Here is a 21031-nt window from a genome sequence, read left to right as displayed (position 1 = left end):
CAAATTGTTCATGCTAAAATTTTCAGTGACAGACATCTCTTTCATGCTGAGTTTTTTTTGGAAAGTTTCAGATAAAACAGTTATATTATTTTTGAGACTGAGATTACAGGAAAATATTATGTTGAGTTCAAGTTAAAAAATTCTTATAATAATTTAACTGAGAAACTGTAGCATGCCCATACTTGGACGGTAGCTTCGCCATTTGCAGCAGAAATGCGCTGGTGTGAGAAATGTGCCTTTCTCCGAGTTATAAACCTCTGAAAAATATCAATTTGCACATGCTCAGAAGAGAACTGTTCAGAGTTCTAAATTCTGAATGCTTAAAGCCCATATCAGGGATTCAGTAGGACACTTCCTCCAATTGCTGTGAGCAGCTAGGGTTCATTGTGGCACTAGGCAAAGGAACTGGGAGCAGGAATTCCATCTCTCTTGTGCTTTCAGTGCTCCTGTTCCTGGTGCTTACAAAACAGGGAAGGCGGAAGCTGTCTGATGCAAAAACAGAGGGTATTGCATGAACCTGACAAGGTGAGGAAAGTGGATGTGGGGAGCTAAAACGGAGGGATGGATAGGAGGAGTGAGTCTGGTGGAAGGGTTATCAGGAGCAGAGGCTAAGGTAGGGAGGATAGGAGCAAAGGAGAAGGAGAAAGAGTCAGGATGAGTGACTGTGGACTGAAGCAGAGATAGGCAGGAGATGGGGAACAGGAACAGAGGTGCTGATTAGGAGAAAGTGGAAGTGGGACAAGAGCTAGGGGCGGATAGGAGTGGAGAAATGTGAGAGAGGGGTGAAGATGCAACGCAGAATGGTCTGTAATCATAAGAACTCTTGCTCCGTCAGAATCTGGAATTGAACCCTGTAGTCCTTTATCTCTATAATCCTCTGCTGTCAGTAAATAGCAGTGAAACCCGCTGGCAAATGTTTGTCTCATCCGACTAGTAGGTGGCCCACACATGGGATAATGACTTTTTACTGCTATTAGCTCAAGTGGCAGAACTAAGTATTGTGCAGCTAATAAACCAGACTTTACTGACCACCAGGCAGTGTCCTCAGTAGGATTCCTCATTGTTTTATATAATTATGTACCATTGTAAAAGAATGTTAATGATGCAGAGTTAAGAATTCAGAAATTAAGAAATGCCAGAATTCAGGTGGCCTGGCAAACTTAATTTCCCCTTCTTTCGTATGCACCGTGGTACAATCTGTAATTACATAACACATACTATTCCCATAGGGGAAACACTTTCATGGGGTTGAAAACTTAGATAAAGTTTGTGTGGAGTTATATTTCTGGGCAGAATGCAGATGAAAAATGTTAAAAGATCAAAATAACGGCAGTTTATTTCATGATTTGCAGTGTATTCCCTGAATACGGAATTAAAGGAACTTACTTCAGGATTATCATATACATCATACACATTATATAAATACCCCTTGTTAAAACGTACATGTAAATTAGTATGTTGATGCCTCAGATTTGAACTCCCCAAAATTATAAAAGGCAATATCGTATCTCTTGTTCAAATGTTAAATAATGTACTGCTCTGTGATAACTGAAAATTCTATCAACAGAACATCCAGCAACTTTGTTAGAAAGCTATGTATATATAATTTCAATTGAGTAGTTTTCTTTTATGACCCACTGTTAGAATGAATGCCCCATTCACTAAAACAAAAAAATGTGAATTGTAGCAAACAGTCCATCTTGTTCTATTAGATTACATTTTGCAAAAATAGATAATCACAATCTTCAAATTATTATTGTTTTCATTTTTTTATAATTTGGAGCAATGAAACATTTAGACATCTAATTGTATTATCTGTGATGATGTAAAAATTCACAAACTTATTTTTTTATGCCCCACATTGTCCCAGACAGGAGAGGGTTCAACACTGCATGAGCAAATCACATGACACAGACACATTCAAATCACATGACGAATACAATCACCACATGACACAAAGCTAATGGGATAATACACGGAGGGCTCAGGTGCGTACCTCACACACTAGGCACCAAACATAAAACTCTTAAACTAAAAAAAAAATGCTTACTCTATTCCCCACCCTGTGCCTCCAAAAATCACCCCCAGAGCCAGAATGGTCCCTGCCACTGCACCTATTAGCCTGTTAGTGGCCATGCTCACTGTGTGGAGGGAAAAGGGAAGATTTTTAAGGAAATGATCACATAACTGTATATGTCTGAAATGAAAAATAAAATAGACCTCGGAGGGATATTTCACTTTGTAATCCATTGTTTGTGAAACAGTTCAAGTCCCCAACAAATCTTTCTCTACACAAATACTATAGCTTTAAATATATGGAAAAGCCAAATGTGGCCTCAGCTAGTATTTGAATGCTTACAAAATTACTTTAACAAATTTTATTGTAACATTAAAACTAATGTTTCATAACCTGTGATTACATCACATTATTATTTAAAAATAAAACATCCTCAGCCTATGTGAACCTAAAATGTATTTAAAATGTAAGCATATACAATTTGATCACCAATAAGAAAACTTTCTTCTCTCACCAGAAACACACTGTATCCAGGACATTAAACTAAACAGTTAAAGATGAACATTGTTAACTTATTACATCATATAGTGTTGCTTACAAAAGACCAAAGTACTCCTAAAAATTTTAAGCATTGAATAAACTGCAATAAACTCTTTATTTAAACAAATTTAATGCAATTTGTTTTAAAAAATCTGTGTGGAAATATGTTCCAATCACTACCACACCCTGTATGTGTGACAGAGAGATACACCAGGTTATTTTGAATTATGTACTACTGGCCTGCTCATACTTCCATGGAAGTCAGTCAGCTTGCCATCCAACTGAAATTGAGCAGGCACCAGACAAAAACAAAAATTGAGTAGGATAACTGATAGTCAACCCAGGGAGCCAAATTAATATCTTGTACAATTCCACAAATTTATGTGAGAGATTAGTTTGGCCCATTATGTTTAAACATTGGAAATGCCTCTGAACAGAATGACATTTATTTTCAGTGCATATTAATCTCAGTACTTACAGTGGTTTTTAACCTGTGGTCTGCAGACCTCGGGGGTCTGCAAACTTATGTCTTAAGATTTCCAAAGGTGTCATCTCTTCCATTCAAAAATTTGTAGGGTTCCACAAATGAAAACAAGATTGAAATCACTGCTGTAGATACAATAGACCAGATTCTCCATTGCCTTGTCCTCTGTGTAGACATTTAAATGCTATGCAAAGTAACTGAAAATGAGGTGTAAAATATTACCAAATCAGTATGGTAGTGTTTTATACCCATTTATTATAGGCATACATGATTATACAGAGGGCGAGGCAGTGGAAAATCATGCTTATAGAGTCCTTTAATCTAAAGGTTTAATTCTGAGCACAGTTAGATTTGAATTTCATGCTTTTCCCCCTCCACACACATACATTCCTGCCCACCCTGAAAAAAAAGATTGAAGAGATAGAGAACACCTATGAAGGCATTCAAAAGAATTCTTAAATGGATATCATTTATCCAAATGATCAAAATAACAGGGAATTACACTTTTTGGGGGTAAAATAAAGAATTTAAGGTTTTTTGGCAAAATAAACACCTAACTACTTCAAAGAAATTAGAATATCTTGGCTTATACTTTTTCCTGCTGAAAAACACATACGCCTGATTCTTCTACCCCTTCTCCCACTGAGCAATACCTTACTCCATAAGTAGTCCTCTTGATTCTGAATTGTTCACCAAAATCAATTCTTCTAAAGAATAAGCTACAGTATTTTTTAATTTGTTCAAACAGAAAAAATATGCTTGTTACTGTTATTTTTTTCCAGAATAGCTACATATTAAAAGCATTGAAACCAAGGCCAAGGATATACTTGCCATATTTCAGTCCAAAGCAAATGTACACAACTGAGGTATAATGGATCTAGTATAATTTGTTTTAATCTTGATTTCTTAGACTAACCATAACATGTAAATGAAAAATTAGGGGCAGTGAAAGGAGGTTTAATTATTTGGTGCTGGTATTTCTTTCAAAAGAGATGACAGAAATCAAAGTACATGATACTGTCATAACTAGACCTTCTTGGCCTGGAGCTGGCTTACTCCTTGAGGACTCTCATTTTGTGCAATCCTCACAACTCCAACGGTATGTCTAGACTACATGCCTCTGTTGCCGGAGGCATATAAATTAGACTACCCGACACAGTCAATGAGGCTGGGATTTAAATATCCCCAGCTTCATTAAAATAAAAATGGCTGCCGCACTGTACCATCTCAGCTGATCATTGGCACAGCGTGCAACTCACAATGCGTATTGGTTGACAAGGGAAGCCTTTGTCGACCTTTCCCTTATGCCTCGTGAAATGAGGTTTACAGGAGCAGTCGACAAAGGCTTCCCTTGTCGACCGATCCGCGTCTTGACTCGTGCGCTGTGCCGATGATCAGCTGAGCTGGCACAGCACGGTAGCCATTTTTATTTTAATGAAGCCGGGGATATTTAAATCCCGGCTTCATTGACTATGTCGGTTAGTCTAATTTACATGCATCTGGCAACAGAGGTATGTAGTCTAGACATACCCCAAATGTGTAGTTTTGGAGACCTATGAGTGGAGATGGAGGGAACAATGCACCTCACTCCGTGGTACACTCTTCTCTGAGCCTGGCAGATATTTGGGCAGTTCCAAAGCTCCCATTTGTGTCTGCACCCCGCCCCAGAGAGGAGTATGTGTATGACAAAAACAAGCCATCAGCACATAGGATCTGAGGTGTTGGTCATATCTCCTGCCTCTTGTGGAGCCCACCCACAAACTCATCTCCTTGATGGAAACATTCAAGATAAAATTAGTTAGGTGAATTTTGAGAAGTTTCCTGGCCTGTTTCTCTCCTGAGGATTTTATTGCAGGAGGTCCTTGGTCACTTCAGTTTAATAGGGTTTTTTCTCTCTTTTCCTAAGGTTCTTTAACCTATCAATGACTCCCTCCTTACTACTGTATCTGATTGCCTTATGATCTTAAACATATTTATCTGTAAAGTAGGGAAGGGTTATCACCATTTTACAGAAAGGAACCTGTGGCACAGAGAGATTAAATAGCATGACTAATACCATGTAGGAAACCTACATGTAGGAGACAGGTGTCAGAGAAGGAAACTGAACTAAGTCTCAGGCGAGTGCCTCACCCCAAGTTTTTGTTGTTTTCCCTATTATCACTGCTTTTTTTCCCCCTTTACCCACCCTATAACTTTTCCAAAACTGGAGATGTTCTGAAAAGTTACAGAGTAGCAAAAGGAAAATAAAATTATTTTGAATTTTTATTTGAAAATGTCTTCAAAGTTAGTGTATTCTATTTGTCCTTTAGCCACTCTATAAATGTTTATAAAATTACAGAGTGGAAAAAGAAGTAGGGCAAAATCAAGAAGTAGAGGGGAGAGGACAGACGAAGCTCCTACATGTCATTCATTCTATTGCAGTCAATGGGGAAAAAAGAAGGGGAAAGGTCAAAAAACAAAAATCATTGTTTTAACTGAAGTGAAAACTAAATTGTAAACCAATCCAAATAAAAAGCTTATTTTGATTTTTTGTTGTTGAGGGATTTCTTTTCCAATAGATAGGTTATTAATGAATACAAGTATTTATATTACTTACACTGTAATGCTTCCTAAAGTGGACAGATTTTTTTGTATGTGGGAAGTATTGATTTTAAAGTTACATACTTTGGACACATAATAGCAGTTATAAGAAGAATCATTCATGATATGTGCTTGTTAGGCAATGATTTTGGATTTAAAGTATTTTCTACTTGCTGATGCTCTCTTCTTATTACACAGAGATTTATTTTTCAGACACAGCAAGGAACTTTCCTCTGAGAGGAGAAAAATTTCCTGTATACTTCCCATAATCTAACAATTAAATTCAATAGTAATAGACTTTTGCTGACTCACTGAACTCACACAGGCATGAGTCTCTGTAAATCTAATGTGTACCTATTTCTCTAGCTTTAATGATTAGAGACTTGAAAGTGAGACTTTATTACTCATAAAGAAAGTATGTTTTAGATAGTCTTAAACTGTAGTCTATTTCATATGCTTCAACTTATGGTACAAGTACAATACACAGTTAAATGAAGCCAAAGTCAGATACTGCAAATGAATCTGCACAGGAAGATACTCATTTATGTAAAAGCTGACTTCAAGAACATAATCTACTACTGTAAGTAGCTATAAGTTTCATTCACCTCCAAAAACTGCTACTGTCCTGCAATATTCTATTCTTGGTCTGCCATTGCAGGATACAATAGGTTTCTGAGTTTAGACTAGCTCATATCATCATATGAATTAACTTTAAAATAATAAATGACCACTGACTGTTTTAAACCCTTAAAATACAGGAAAGTGGCAAAAGCAACTGAGAAAAAAAACAGAAAGAAAAACAGAAGTGCAACAGGAACAGCATTCAATCATCACAACAGAATAAAGAAATAGCAAGCAATATGTTTGCTATACATACTACCAACCAATCATAATAAGAAAAATGCAGGGATTTATACTGTGAAAAACTGCTAATTATATGAATTTTCACATCTCTGAAAAAAGTGTTAGTAACCTTCACCCAAATTGATCTGTTCTGATGCTTCAGCACTAGAGAACACGGCAGAGAAATTGAAATCAGAAAAAATTAACATTCTTCAATTTTGTAACATTTTTCAGAGTTACTATAATTCTTCCTTCAGCTCAATCCTTGTCAATATCAACCAGTATGAGAATTCTAATTAATCTGTACTTTCCAAAGGCATATTCTCATTTTAAGGGATATTAAGCATTTAACTCCTTTCATCATCATAAGAATATCATCATAAGAGCTTATCTGCCTCAAGAATTAGACCATGGCAAGCTGAAGTGTGATACTGCATTGCTCTAGCTTGCTTAAACTACATTAACAAGCTGCTAATATGTCTCAGTAGGATGCACATGGATCATTAAATTGGTAGGGTAGTACCAGGAAGATTCACACAACCGGTTTGCCATAGTCTAATCCAGCAGTTCTTAACCGCCAGTCTGCGGACTGGTGCCAAGCTGAGAACCACTGGTTACTGGGCTATGGTGGCTCTGGAGGCTGGGGCTAACTACCCAGCACCTCCCCTCCCACCGTGGCTATTGGAAGAGATGTGTCCTGCCCTGCCTCTCAGCCAACCAGAGCTGAGGTCTCCTCCCAGACACAGAAGAGCAGTTGGCTGCACAGTGGGGGTATGTCTAGACTGCATCCCTCTGTCGGCAGAGGGATGCAGATTAGGCAGGTCGACATTGCAAATAAGGCAGGGATTTAAATATCCTGCTCCTAATTTGCATAAAAATGGCCAACACGTTATGTCAACTCAGCACTTTGTTGGCAAAAAGTGGCAGTCTAGAGGGGGATCTGTCGAGAAAGAAAGACTTTTTCGACAGATCCCTTATGGCTCCTGCAAGGAGATTTAGAGGATCAGTCGAAAAAGGCTTTCTTTCTCGACAGATCCCCCTCTAGACTGCCACTTTTTGCCAACAAAGTGCTGAGTTGGCAAAACATGGTGGCCATTTTTATGCAAATTAGGCACAGGATATTTAAATCCCTGCCTCATTTGCAATGTCGACCTGTCTAATCTGCATCCCTCTGCCGACAAAGGGATGTAGTCTAGACATACCCTAGGAGGGCTCCACAGATCTTGACACAGCAGCCTTAGAACGGCCGCAAGCCAGGCAGCAGCACTCAGCTGGTGGCTGGGAGGCAGCACAATGCTAGGTGAGGGGGGCAGGCAGGCACGGGGAGTTCAAGGGAGCAGGGCTAGTGCTGGGGGTGTTGGGCTTACACTGGGGGGCTTTGGGGTGGGACTAGTACTGGGGAGCTCTAAGGGGTGGGGGCTTTAAGAGGCAGGAGGCTGACACTGGGGTGTCTGGGTTGGGGAGCTGGCACCGGGTGGCTCTGGGGGCAGGGCTAGTAGCAAAGGGGTTACACTGAGGTGGGGTGGGTGCTGGAGTGGCATAGAGCATTAGCTTGTGGCGGGCACGGTGGTGGCAGGTTCAAGTTCTGCCTACTCTAGGAGGGGCAGGATAGCCAATACAGGCTGCCCCAGGGACAGAGCTAGCTTCTGTATTTGAAAAGCAGGGCAAGAGACCCCCTGAAGGTAGGGAGGTGGGCAGGGCTCTGGAGTGGCCTAGGAGTTGGGGGCTTGAGTTCCACCCACCCAGGGAGTGACCAGACAGCTAATAAAGGACCCTCTGAAAATAGGGTAGTGGGTTGGGCTATTGAGTGGACTATGGGATCCATCACTTGACTGGAGAGGGCAGGGTGGTGGTTTCAAGTCCTGCCCCGCCCCCTCAAGAGTGGCAGGATAGCCAAAAGGGGCTGCCCCAGAGACGGAGTTGGCTCCTGCACTTGAAAAGCAGGATAAGAGACCTGCTGAAGGTAGGGAGGTGGGCAGGGTTCTGGAGTGGACTTGAGGATACAGCATTGGCCTGGGGAGCATAGGGTTGGGAGCTTAAGCTCCCCACGCCCACCCTTAAAGCAGCCAGACAGCTCACCCAGGGATGAAGCAGCAGAGCTAAGGCAGGCTTACTCCTGCACTATTACTGAAAGCAGCTGGCACATACAGCCATGGCTCCATGTGCTGCCCCTCATCTACAGCCCCGACCCCACAGCCTCTACTGGCCACAGTTCTCTGTTATTGATCAATGGGAGCTGCAGGAGTGGTGTCCACAGGCAAGACAGTATTTGGAGACCCCCTGCTCTGCCTTTCTCAGGGGCTGCAGGAACATGCCAGCCACCTCCTGGAGCACAATCACCACAGGGATAATTACTCCAGACATGACAGGGTAGGCATTTTAGATCTCACTACTCAAAGAATTAAATTGAAGTGTGAGAAATATGAAGGTTATGAAATGCACAGACTGGTCAAACACTAAAACGAACCCACTTTGGGAGCAGTAAAAGTGGTAACAGCCCCCGTGTACATGCTGGGCTGAGAGATGAGAGGGAAGGACAGTGTGTGTGTGAGAGTGACAGAGATTTGCACTGCCAAGCTCCCTCCATCCCCTTCTCTCTGTGTGGAGATGGGGTGCAGGAGTGCGGAGAGGAGGGACACGCTGACATCAGCACCCCCCTTCTCCCTCCTACGCCCAGCACAGCAAGCAGGGGGGCAGCTTCAAGGCAGAGGGCAGAAGCAACCTGACAATAGGTGGAGGGGCAACTGAAGTGCCAGCAATTGGTATGTTCCGGGCCACACCAGTCAGGACCACCTCTCAGAGGCTCCAGGATCTACTGGTAGATCCCGATCTACTGGATGGTGCCCAGTGCTTTAGTGTAAGCTCTATGAAAGCAGTCAATCACCTTGTGCGTGGTGTAAGTCAGGTAGGGCCAGCCCAAGCCATTCATGCGCCCCGGGCCCCAGGAGTGCGGCGCCGCCCCCGGGAGTGCGACGCATGCGCGGCCTGGCCACCCAGGAGCACAGCGTCCCCTGCCCCCGGGCGCCCAGTGCATGCGCAGGCCCGTTCCGGGCACGTGGCGTATACGTGGCCCCGCCCCCAGGTGCGCAGAGCCTGTGTGGTGCCGCCCCGGCCTGGCCCGGCGGTCCAGCCCGGCAGCCCTGCACGGCGCCCTCTATAATGGGGCGCCCCGGGCGGTAGCCTGGTCAGCCCGTAGGTTGGGCCGACTCTGAAGTCGGGGTAGGTGGGAAGGTGCTGCTAACATTTTTTTAAGATATTGAAGCTGTAGAAGATTTTTGGACTTTGTTTTTGTAATTCTTGTATTAGTATCAGAGTTAACATCAGAAATCTTTCCTCCACCCAGCCTCCAGGTATCTGAATTGTTAGATGTCAGAATCTGGAGGAAGCAGTACCTCTGACTCCTGGGATTAATGCTAAATTAATTGAACCAAGGGACTTCTTATATTGTAGACAAATTAATATGATACTTGGGAATTGTTTTTCCAGACTTCTGTATGTTTTGGAAGTAAGTTACATTGAAGGGCAAGAGAGATCACTACATCCCACTCTAAGAGAAAGTTAGCCTCTTAGAACACTGATACATTGCAGTGTAGTTATTTGTAACCAAAACAGTAAAAAATGGAAGGTTTGAGATGAATTCCACTGAGGTATCTATCATCAGATTTATAAAGGTTCTTATTTCATGTATTTTCCTCTGCATTGATTTTGTGAGTCTCAGTGCAATAATCCTTGCATGTTTTTTAAACCTGTGGTCATACTAGGTGACATTTGTGACACTGGAGTTAATCTAGTTGTGATGTTCACACAATTGAATCTGTGTTATCTGAATCTTGAGAAAATTGAGTTTCCTTCTTCAGCAATGTTATGGAACTTACATTTTGTGCTAAAGAAATATAGAAAACATTGTAGTTCATGTCTGTTGTTTGTATGCTGACATGTGAGTTATGTAATTTTAGTAATAAAAAGCAAATCTTAATAGGAAGTACTCGAGTACATTAGAGTTGTATATCATTGCAGAAAGCTATTTATTTCCTTACGCTTCCTTATACATTTTCCCAATTGGATTTCTCTATTAACAGACCAAAATAAACTGAAGAAAGTAACCAATGTCCAATTCCCTGTCATAAGTCTCTTAGGGATTCAACTTCAATAAAATAATATTGCCACATGTTTTTAAAAACTATCAATTCACCTTATGTTTCACTCTTGTATCAAATTAAACTAAAAAGAAAACTATACATATAAAGTTCATTTTTTTCAACATAGCCACTATATTGTATTATAGTAATTCATTTGTCCATTTCTGCTAGTTCAATGTTACTAAGAGAACTGGCAATATTTATTCACAAAGACTTTTTCCCAAAACATCTCAGAATTTATATGTTTATTTCTAGAATGGCTTTTCCATTTTGAAAGTAAAAAAAGTTTGAAAAATAGGAAGTTGAACTAGGTGGCAAGATGACTTTCTCTATTTGTCTTCAATAGATTTGTTTATAAATTAAACAAGGGGTTTCTTTTTATTATTTCTTATCTAATGCATCTGCAGGACAAGTATTACAGAAATATTAAATGCCTCAACAGAAGCTGCATTTCAGCCTTTTGCGCAGAAAGGAAGAGTCTCTTTTCTAAGTCCTTGCAGGTGGCTCTTCAGAAAGTCAGGGAGGATCTAGGACAGGGGCAGGCAAAATATGGCCTGCAGGCTGCATTCAGCCTGCCAAGCCACTGGATCTGGCCAGCCAGACTCCATGCCTGCCCTGCCCTCGAATGCTGCTTAGAGCAGCTCTCCGAACACTGTGAGCCTGTCAGGTATCGGGAGGTGGAGAGACTTTGTACACTGCTGCCATATCTGGCACAACTGACAGCTCCCATTGGCTGGTTTTTGTCCAATGGGAGCTGGCTGTTTGCAAGACAGGCAGACTGCAGAGTACTCCTCCCTCCTCTGGGTTGCTGCATTTAGACTCAGCCACACATAGCTCCCGCAGCTGATGTAAGAGCATGGAAGGTAAGGGCGCCATTTTGGGAGGGTAGGGGGGCAATAGCCGTACGCTCTGGGATGCTGCTTGCTTTTCATTCCATTCCCCAGACGCTAAGGGAGAGAGGGGGAAGTATGTGCATTCCGTGCATGCCTCTCACAACTAGTGAGAGTGATGCTTACCAGGTAACCAGTTACCTGTTCACATCCCTAATGGGGAGCCACAATTTCAAGTGCATAACTTTCTATGTGAAAAGTATTTTTGAAGAGTATTTCCCTCACAGTTCTGCTAGGTTTTTATATTTCTTATACAGCTTTTTAGGCATATATTCAACATGCAAAAAATAGAAGACACTAATAACAGAATAAAAAAATAACAGTTCCTCACATATTTTGTTCCCACTTCCCCCTGGAATATGATGCTTAGGAAGCCAAACTTTCTAAGACCTTTTCGGGTCCACGATGAGTTGAAACCCTTTACACTCACGATAACTATAAAAGAAACTTTTCTACAAGGGAGACTTCATTTTTCCATTCATTGTGTTCTAGCTTTCAGGAATGGTTTGGAACAATCAAGGAACATCAGCAACTAGAAAATCTCTACTAAAGGATGAACAAACTCACCATATGGAAATAAATGTAGAAGTCTTGTAAACATAAGCTTTAAATTATGAAGCTGGCTATTAATGAACAGAATAAAGGGGAAAAATTGAGATGAATAGAAATGTCTGTTTTCATATCTTTCTAGGAATGGAATATGGATTATAATAGTCAAAGTATACACACAATCTTCAAACTAATATGCATCTACCTTCTACGGGCACAGTTTTAATATGGCCATAGAAGGCATGGTTTTAATATGCTCAAGGATTTGATTATGAATGATAGGGTTATGTCTCTCCGTTCCCACATATTAATTCTACTGGTGCTAATACAGAAGAATAATCTAAACATTTACTAAATATTGAAAATGAAATCACACAAACCCTTAGGTCCTTCATCCTTCTTGTTGGGAGATTCCCTGATAGGGTCATCAATACTGCAGTCTGTCCCTGCCCAGGAGAAGTTACAAATGCAAGTGGCTTCATTACTACAGACCTAGAAAAGAAGAACATGAAAATAGCTGGTTGTGAAATACTTTTGATTAAGGTTATTCAGTATATGATAGAAATAAGTTTTAAGATTCACAGAATAAAATTTACTGAATACATATTATAACAAATGTACTTCGAACTCTGCTGCTCAGCAAGTGCACAGAAAAAGGCCTGGGGAAATCTGAATTTCACTTCCTGTTTGGCCAGTGTGCATGCAAACCTCAGAGCAGGCAGCACACCTGACCATGAATGCTCAGGGTCAAAAATGAGCTCCAGCATGGAGCATGCAGGAGACCCTGAACCTCATTGCTGTGTGGGTTGAATAATCTGTTCAGGTAGAACTATGAAGAAGCCAAAGAAACAAAGGACCTCAGGCAGGCCTACCAGAAGACAATGGAGACAAATGGATGGTCAGGGCTGGTACTACAAACATGCTGCTTCTATGAGTAGCTGCAGCATGGGATTATAGGGGAGGAACGTGATCAGTGTCCCAACTCAATCCACAGAGTCCTCCCAAGAGTCTTCAGGCACCAGCCTTGGGTAACAGCAGGGAGGACAGTGTGGACGAGGAAGAGGAGGAGGAGGAGAATGGTGTTAGAATGGGCTTTTGGATGTTTAAAGGGAAGGTTTCTCAGTTTATTGACTAGGTTTATCCTGCAGCAGGTGGATGCCAGAGGGAGAAACTAGCCTGGAGGAAGATGCTGGCCTTCGGACAGGGTGGGAAACAGCCCAGTGCGGGGAGCTGGAGGGCACCCGGAGAACTCGGCGTATTTCGGGTGGATTCCCTGCTGAGCTAGTGGTGGAACATGCCCACCACTGACAGAGCCCAGGGCTGGGGCCCAGTGGAGAGGGAGGGCCTGGGTTCCCCTACCTCCCCATCCCACTGACCCTCAAAAGGGGTGAGTGCCTTGACAGCATTATAAACTTGGCTGCTGGGCCTTACTGCCCCATGAACTGAGGACCTTATAGACTTGCACGCTGAACCTTACTGCTCCACTGATAGTGGCTCTATATGGGGAGGGGGGAATGATTATAGGGTGAGGCACCCAGATGGGACCTAAGAGGCTCCCCCCCCCGGCTGGGTTTCCCACACCGTTGCATGGCCTTACACATGCAAAAGTTTTGTAGCCACTGCTGATTGTCCCATTCTTCCTCATTCTTTCAAACTGAAGGAATCTGCTTATCCTCTAGAGAATAGGCCAGGAATTCACTTTAAAACTGTCTTGGAAAATTTGGGCTTAACCCCACCAAAAATTACATTATACTTTTAATAATTATGAACTCCGAACAAATCAATAAAATGTATCATTATAAGAAATAGAGGATGATGGTTTTAAACTGATGATGGTAAAAATTAAAATTAGAGATGGAGTAAATTACTGAGGAAAGTGACAGAAGGAAGGTGGGCTGGAGAAGTGAAAAGATAGAAAGAATGAAATTTTTATTAAAAAAATTAGCAGGGCAGTTAGTCATGAACAGAGGTACCAAATCAACTGGTACATAATGTATAAAAACTATAGACTACATAGTCTATAGATAATGTTTAACCAAGCTGTCAGACAGTACAAAGCTCTCCATCAAAAGTAAATAATCCGTGTAATTTCTGTTTATACCTTTATCTCATTCCGCATCCTCTAGGGTTCGCTAAAGAAGCTTATCAAGAAGGATAAAGATAACTTTAATCTTACTTGTAAGAAAGGTCTGTTGAACTGAACATTTGAATTAGCAAAGGCACAATAGAAACGTGGAAAAATCTTCAAAGTTTTCAAGAGAATTCCTGGAGCCCTTTCTTAACTCCCCTATTGCTCCTCCCTCTCTCTCTTTCTCTCCCTGCCCCCTTCACTATGCATCCAATTCTCCTTCCTTCTTTCAGTCTGTCTCCCTTTAAGAATTCTCTTCCCATCTGAATATTCCGTAATAAGAAAAGCATATATATATATCTATAGTCCAGTCCTCTTTGGTACATATCTGTAGAAATTATAGCAGTCTATCTTATCTCTTGTTGGTCCTGCTCTCCCTGCCAAAAAGTGGGGAGGGGAAGCACAACTGGCCTGAAAAATGAAGTGTTCGATCATTTATTAAGACACTTGTTAATTTAATCATATGTGCTACGATGGAAATAATGTCAAAACTATGTATAATTTAAACGAGGAGTTCCTAAAATGTGGGCCACTCTACTTTGACAGGTCCAGGTAGTCCCCTGGTAAGACTGCGTACTCCAGTCAATCTCTTAGTAAATCTTTAATTTCAAGTAACTCTAAGTAAAAGCAACATAAATAATGTTTTAAGCTGTATACAGTAAACTTCAGATAATCTGTCACCGTTAGGACCTAGGGGGTGCCGGATTATCAGATATGCCGGAGTACTGGAAGGGGGGCTATGAGGAGTCTGGGGAAGGGTCGACGGGGAACTGCGCAGCGTGGGAGAGGGCGGCGCTGCGGGACCAACCCGGCAGCACCCCAGCTGCTCTGCCCCCGGCTTCCCCAAGTCCGCTGCTGGTCCGTTTCACTGGGTGCCACTACTGCGGTAGTGGCCGGAGTCCCAGGCCCGTTAAATTGCTATTGGAGCACTGAAATGCATACTCTGGGTGGCTCTGAGAGTTCGGGAGTGGGGAGGGGTGTGTGCTGCAGTCTGGGCAATGCTGAGGTCTGGCTGCTTCTACCCTGCACCTTCCGTGAGCTCAGAGCCACTCCTCACCCCTCATCTTGTCCAGGGGCCCACAGAGGCTGTCCACTCCCCTGTCTAGCAATGTACAGTCTACTATTGACAAGTGTAAAAAAATGGCAAGCGGTATTTTAATCTGACATGGATCTACTTTGCTTTTGAAAATGAGAAAGTGCACTGGTGGGATGAGAATCACAGACCATCTTCACCAACACAAAATGAGCCACCCAAAAAAACAAAAGAAAGTGATGAGAAGAGAGGATGACAAATTCTTTAAGTTTGGATTATACTTTACTTGATTGGATGAGCGTGATAATAGAGCTGTTATATTTTTATTATTATTTTCTAATGAGTAGAGTTGGGTCTTTTCTCACACAGCACAGAATTTAGATTATACACTAAATAAATTGAAAAGCCAGTATTTAAAGACAACTATTTTGATTTTAAAACAACCTTGTTAACATTATTGTGTTGCTTATTCAGTTTTATACTGTGTAAACTTATACATTGTTTCCCTTGTTTGAATGCCACATTTCACTCAACATTTTTTAAATTGTTTACAAAAACTGGTGGGTTTAAAAGATTTTTGAAGCATTTTTGACTGCATATTGCTAGGAATTTCTATCAGTACAACTGTTTACATTAAAATGAAAAGAGAATATGTACACTGCATTTACAGTTAATGTAAGTAATTAAAATTAATGATTTTCCTCAAGAAGTTTTAATGGGTCACAGTTCCTATTGATGCAGCACAGATCAGACTCCAGGAAAGAATCCTGGGAAACCCTGGTTTAAACAATAACGACATCTTTAATTAGGCAGAATAAGACAATCTGCATATGTAGAGGGTCAACATTCATATTTCATTCTGGAGTACAATGTAACATGAGGAGGGCTAAGAGGATTAACTAGCCCAATGTTTTTTCTTAAAAGTATATATTATTAATTGTCCTAGGAAAATGTGATATTAAGCTATGAGAATTAGACGCTTTCTGACCAGCACAGTGCAATAGAGACAATAAATAGAATGAGAAGGCTCACCTATGAAACAAACCTGGGATTATTTATGTGAGAGTCTAGAGTCATTAAGAGGTCCCCTATTAAATGCTATCAAATTAATCTTAATAAACTGGAATGGGGGATTATGGGTTTGTTAAGAGGAAGTATACTGCATGTAAAAAAGAATTTGTGGAGAATAAAGAAACAAGCTTTACTCAAGGAGAAGGCCAGTAATTTAGTATTCAATTCACAAAGTCAGCCTGTATGAATGAATGCACACCAAGTAAGGATGTGCCATTTTCAGGTATTGTCTACCAGGAGACGTTCCTTGGCTACTGTCTGCAGTGGCAAGCTATCCCTGTCATTACACAGGTGCAATCCCTGAAAGAGATAGGTAAAGTTATTTGCACTAATGGTTCTTAATCCACTTTCAATGAGATAGACACCTTACCAAAAGAAGTTAATCAGGCGTCAGATGAAGACACAACCCCCTGCATTTGTTTCCCTGCACACTCAAAGTGAAATGTGACTTCCTGAAGGATGATCTTGCTCAATTTGGTCTACTTTTCTCCAGTTAACTTGCTGGAACACTAAACCACTATATTTCCTCTTGCTGCTGCTTTGCAATCTGCTCCAATATGACTCAAGTTATTTCTAGTAACACAATCCTAAAAACCTAGCTGATGGTAAAGTAGGGCTTTCACAGTCTCTTCAAGTATCCCAGAACACTGGCTATGCCACACTGGTTATAAATTTTACGGCAAGAACCCTGAATTTCTAGAGCATTAAAACTAGATTCTGTGGCAAATCAATTTTTCAGAGGTTTGAAATGTGAGGTGAAACTTTAGAGAAGTTTTTACTGTACTGGAGTTCACCATTGACTTAAATAGGACCACAGGCCAGTGAAAAGTGCTTTCGAAGAGCTTACTTTAAATGTTAACATGGAAAAAAATGGTTACCTGTCTTTCATAACTCTTGTTCTTTTAAATGTGTTGCTCATGTCTGTTCCAATAGGTGTGTGTTCACACTGCTTGCACGATCATAGGAGAATTTTTCCCTTAGTGGTACCTGTCAGGTTGGCTGTGGAGCCTACCTCTTCCCCCCACCCCCCGCTCCCCTCCCCAGTGTGGGAACTTCAAGGCATTGTCAATTCCCTTTGGCTCCTTTATTCCAACAGAGGGTAGGTGGGTAGGATTTGGAAAGGGCATGAGCTACACATTTAAAAGAACAGTTTCGAAAGGTACAGAACAGTTTTTTCTTCGAGTGATTGCTCATGTCTATTCCAATAGGTGACTCACCAGCAGTTTCCCTGGAGGAGGTGTCAGAGATAAACTGGCTCCTGATTTCAGGACCACCCTGCTGAAAGCTGCATTGTCTTGTGCCTGCTAGGTGATGGTACACTGAAATGTGAAGATGTGGCTGGACAACCACATAGATGTCTTGGACAGGGACTTGAGTGAGAGATACCATTGAAGAAGCCTATAACCTCATGCAATGAGCTGTTATTACTGGTGCTGGGATCTTCGCTAGGTCATAACAGACCTTAATACAGGATGTGATCCATGATGAAAGATGCTGGGCTGATATGGGGAGGCCTTTTATGCTCTCCAATATTGCAAAAAAGAGTTGTGTTGATTTAATAAATGGTTTCATGTGGTCAATGTAAACTGCTAGGGCACATCTAACATCCACCTAACAACATCTATTGTTGACAGGGGCTTAGGAAAGAATACCAGCAGAAATACGTCCTGTTTCATATTCAATTGGGAAACCACCACAGGCAGAAACACCAAGTGAGGGCGTTATTGTAGTTTGTCTTTGAAAAAGAGGGTGTAAAGTAGTTCTGAAGTGAGAGCCTGGAGCTCAGAGACCCTCCTGGGCAAGAATATGGCCCCAGGAAGGCCACCTATCTGGAGAGAGACAACAAAGGGAAGGTGTCTAGGGGCTCAAACAGCAGACCCATAAACCTAGAGAGGACCAGGTTCAGGTTCCATGTAGAAACTGGGTCCTTGACCTGAGGCTACAACCTGTCCAGATCCTTTAGGAACCTCCCCACCATAGGGTTTTCGAGCCAGTACCACGTACACTGTGTGGGGGAGCCTTGGTGGTGCATACTTACGGTCCCCTGGAGAATGGCATCTGTCGGGGGTGGCCAGATGTCTCACGGGAGAACGGTGCCATGTGAGCAGGCTCCACAGCCAGCCCAAATGGTACTGCTAAGGGAAAAATTCTCCAGCGATCATGCATGCAGTGCACATAAACACCTACCGGATGCACGTGAGCAATCACTCGAAGAACTAAGTGAATTGTTACACAGTTTAGAAATCTTGTTTTTTCAAATGTTATCAGTGCCTCTCACATGCTCACAGAATTGAAATTTGTCAGAAAATCCAGCACGTGTGTGTTCAGGAACTCAGGAGGGCTTATGAAGATCATAGGTATAGTACAGAACACTCTACACTAGGCCCTGTTGATATTGGAAGTGGGAATAGGGCTTAACTGCTGGAACACAGATGTGGACTTACCCCATGATCTGAACAGACTTTTCCATTAGAACCAATAGGGCAGTTGCTTATGTTCAAGGATTGTATGGGTAGGCACTTCCTGTCTAGACACATCATGTGAGGGCCACATGGCGCTCCATCTTCCACGTACCCTAAATCTGTATCATCGTCTAAAAGCACATGAGCACCACTAGGAGAAGAAGTTTTAAAATACTATTAATACCATGGCTAGAGCCTTTTAAAATATTAAAACACAATAGTGGTAAGGATGTTAAAAGCTCTTTAATTCATTCATTCCTCAGAACACTATAGGGAAGGTAATGGCATGCACAAATTCACACTGAAACTTTTCTATTAATTGCAAACCTCTCACATTAGCACTGACATGAAGTAGCTGTAATATGGAGAAAAATTCTAGGTATTGACATGCAATCTTAATTTGTTCTTCGTTTCCATTTCTATAATGACAGTATCTTTTTAATATCCTACAGGGATATTTCCAGAAAACTCTACTAGTTCATGTGTATATTTATGTGCATTTTATGAGAAATGTTTTATGCCTTCAACCAGGGATGGGCAAAAGGGCCTCTGTAGGCAGAATCTGGCCCACCAAGTGGGTGGATCCAGCCGTGGAGGCCCTGTTGCTTCCCTGCCCCCAGGACAATTAGGGCCTGGGAGTGGGGGAGCGTTCAAAGCCTCCTGCCAGGAGCACACGGCGCTTTGAAGCACCACGCACTGCTCGTAGGGCAGGGGGAGAGCAGAGGAGGCTTTGTGCACTCCCCTGCCCCCAGGCCCTCCCATGCCAGGGGCATGGGCAACTAGAGGGAACGTGGGGAGGGGGGGGGCAATGGCACTCCCTCACCCCCAGACCAATCATTGTCTGGGGGTGGGGAACCTGGAAGCATCTTGGTACCGCCCCTTCCGCTTGATGTCCCGCCCCTTCCTGAGTGGCCCGGAGCCACTTCAAACATTTCCGAAGTGGCCCACAGCAAAACATTATTGCCCACCCCATCTTAAACTCTAATCTCAAATGCACTGTCAGCTTAATTACATCTCTCAAGATTGTGGATTCTTTACACCCCTGAAAGACAGAGCTATGCTGATGTAACTTTTCACTGTAGACCAGTCCTCAGCCATAAACTTCTCCAAAGTTATTCCTTGAGCATATTCTTTAGAAAAGCTTCCAATACTGATTTAAAAATTGTCCGTGATAGAGGACTGACCATGGCCCTTGGTGAATTGGTTTGCCCTCATTGTCAAAATTTGACACCTTATTTGCAGTTTGAATTTATCTAGTTTCAGTTTCCAGACACTAGATCATGTTATACCTTTCTCTACTAGCGAGAAGAACCAAACTCTGCGGAATTCCATGAGAAACATGCCCATTTGATGATGCTTCATTAACAATTACATTTTCAGACTTATGAGTTGGCCAGCTTTTAATCCATCCAGTTTGGTTATGGATAGAAAAACTATTTGTGTATGCTCTATAGTTTTTTACCTACAGTCCACCACACGTCCCTGGTGGTAAAAAGAGGTTGGGGTAATTTCTCCCTGAAGATGACCAATTCGTGGAACTCTAGTAAGATTAGCGCAGAGTAAAAAGCCACAGAACACATCACTGCAAAAGAAAAATAAAGAAAGGAACAAAGACAAAGTTATCAAATAAATACTCTTGTTATGACGAAGATACAAAATTCTGTGTCAAAAGCAATCAATGCATGAAACCAATATTACTGCAATAAATAACTTCAGGTCAGTTTCTGCCACTGCTGATCACAAAGTATTAATGTACTCAGGGAGAGGTATCACTATCATTGGTGGTACTACTCCAAGTAAGGTACTACTTGACATGAATAAAGATGGTAGAAGTTAGTCATAACCAACATACGGTGTTAATTGCAAAAGCAGAAACAAAAAGTCTACCACTTGATTAATTATGTATAGCATCATTTCCACATATTCATCTGAACAAAACATCTATTTCCACAATAGTACTTGAATATCATATTAAAAGGTGCATACAAGTAGACAAATCATAAATAGTTTTGCTATGCCATACTACATTACATTGTGCTTTTTTTGGTTAGCAGTTTGCTTATTTTATTCCCTGGGTCATCACAAAACAATCATAAATATTATAAGAATCGATAATGTTCAGGGTGCACAACTGAATTCTTGGGGGAAAAAGATTGGTTTATCTCTGCTGCTTTATAACAAATAAATAACAATAGCCTACTAAGCTTCAAGCTGGCTTCCCTTGAATGGACTGCCCGCATTTTGCATCAAAGTAGCACACAACTGGATGAATACTACAAAAACAGTGTAAACATC

General features: G+C 41.7%; 1 protein-coding gene across 4 annotated transcripts in view; it reads right to left on the bottom strand.

Moving 5' to 3' along the window:
- The window catches only part of ADAM23 (ADAM metallopeptidase domain 23), a 179360-nt gene that overhangs the window by 17193 nt on the left and 141136 nt on the right, over nt 1-21031 (bottom strand). For all 4 annotated transcript variants that reach the window (XM_075934339.2, XM_075934341.2, XM_075934344.2 and 1 more), the window contains exons 22-24: nt 20199-20318; nt 18719-18887; nt 12423-12534 (exon numbers count right to left, since the gene is read on the bottom strand). In XM_075934339.2, coding sequence (XP_075790454.1) covers nt 12423-12534; nt 18719-18887; nt 20199-20318 — 401 coding nt within the window. The remainder of the gene's footprint in view (nt 1-12422; nt 12535-18718; nt 18888-20198; nt 20319-21031) is intronic.

Source organism: Pelodiscus sinensis, chromosome 7, assembly GCF_052426305.1.
Source record: "Pelodiscus sinensis isolate ZL-2025 chromosome 7, ASM5242630v1, whole genome shotgun sequence".
In the NCBI taxonomy this organism is placed as follows: Eukaryota; Metazoa; Chordata; order Testudines; family Trionychidae; genus Pelodiscus; species Pelodiscus sinensis.
This window is presented reverse-complemented; position numbering and strand designations above follow the sequence as displayed.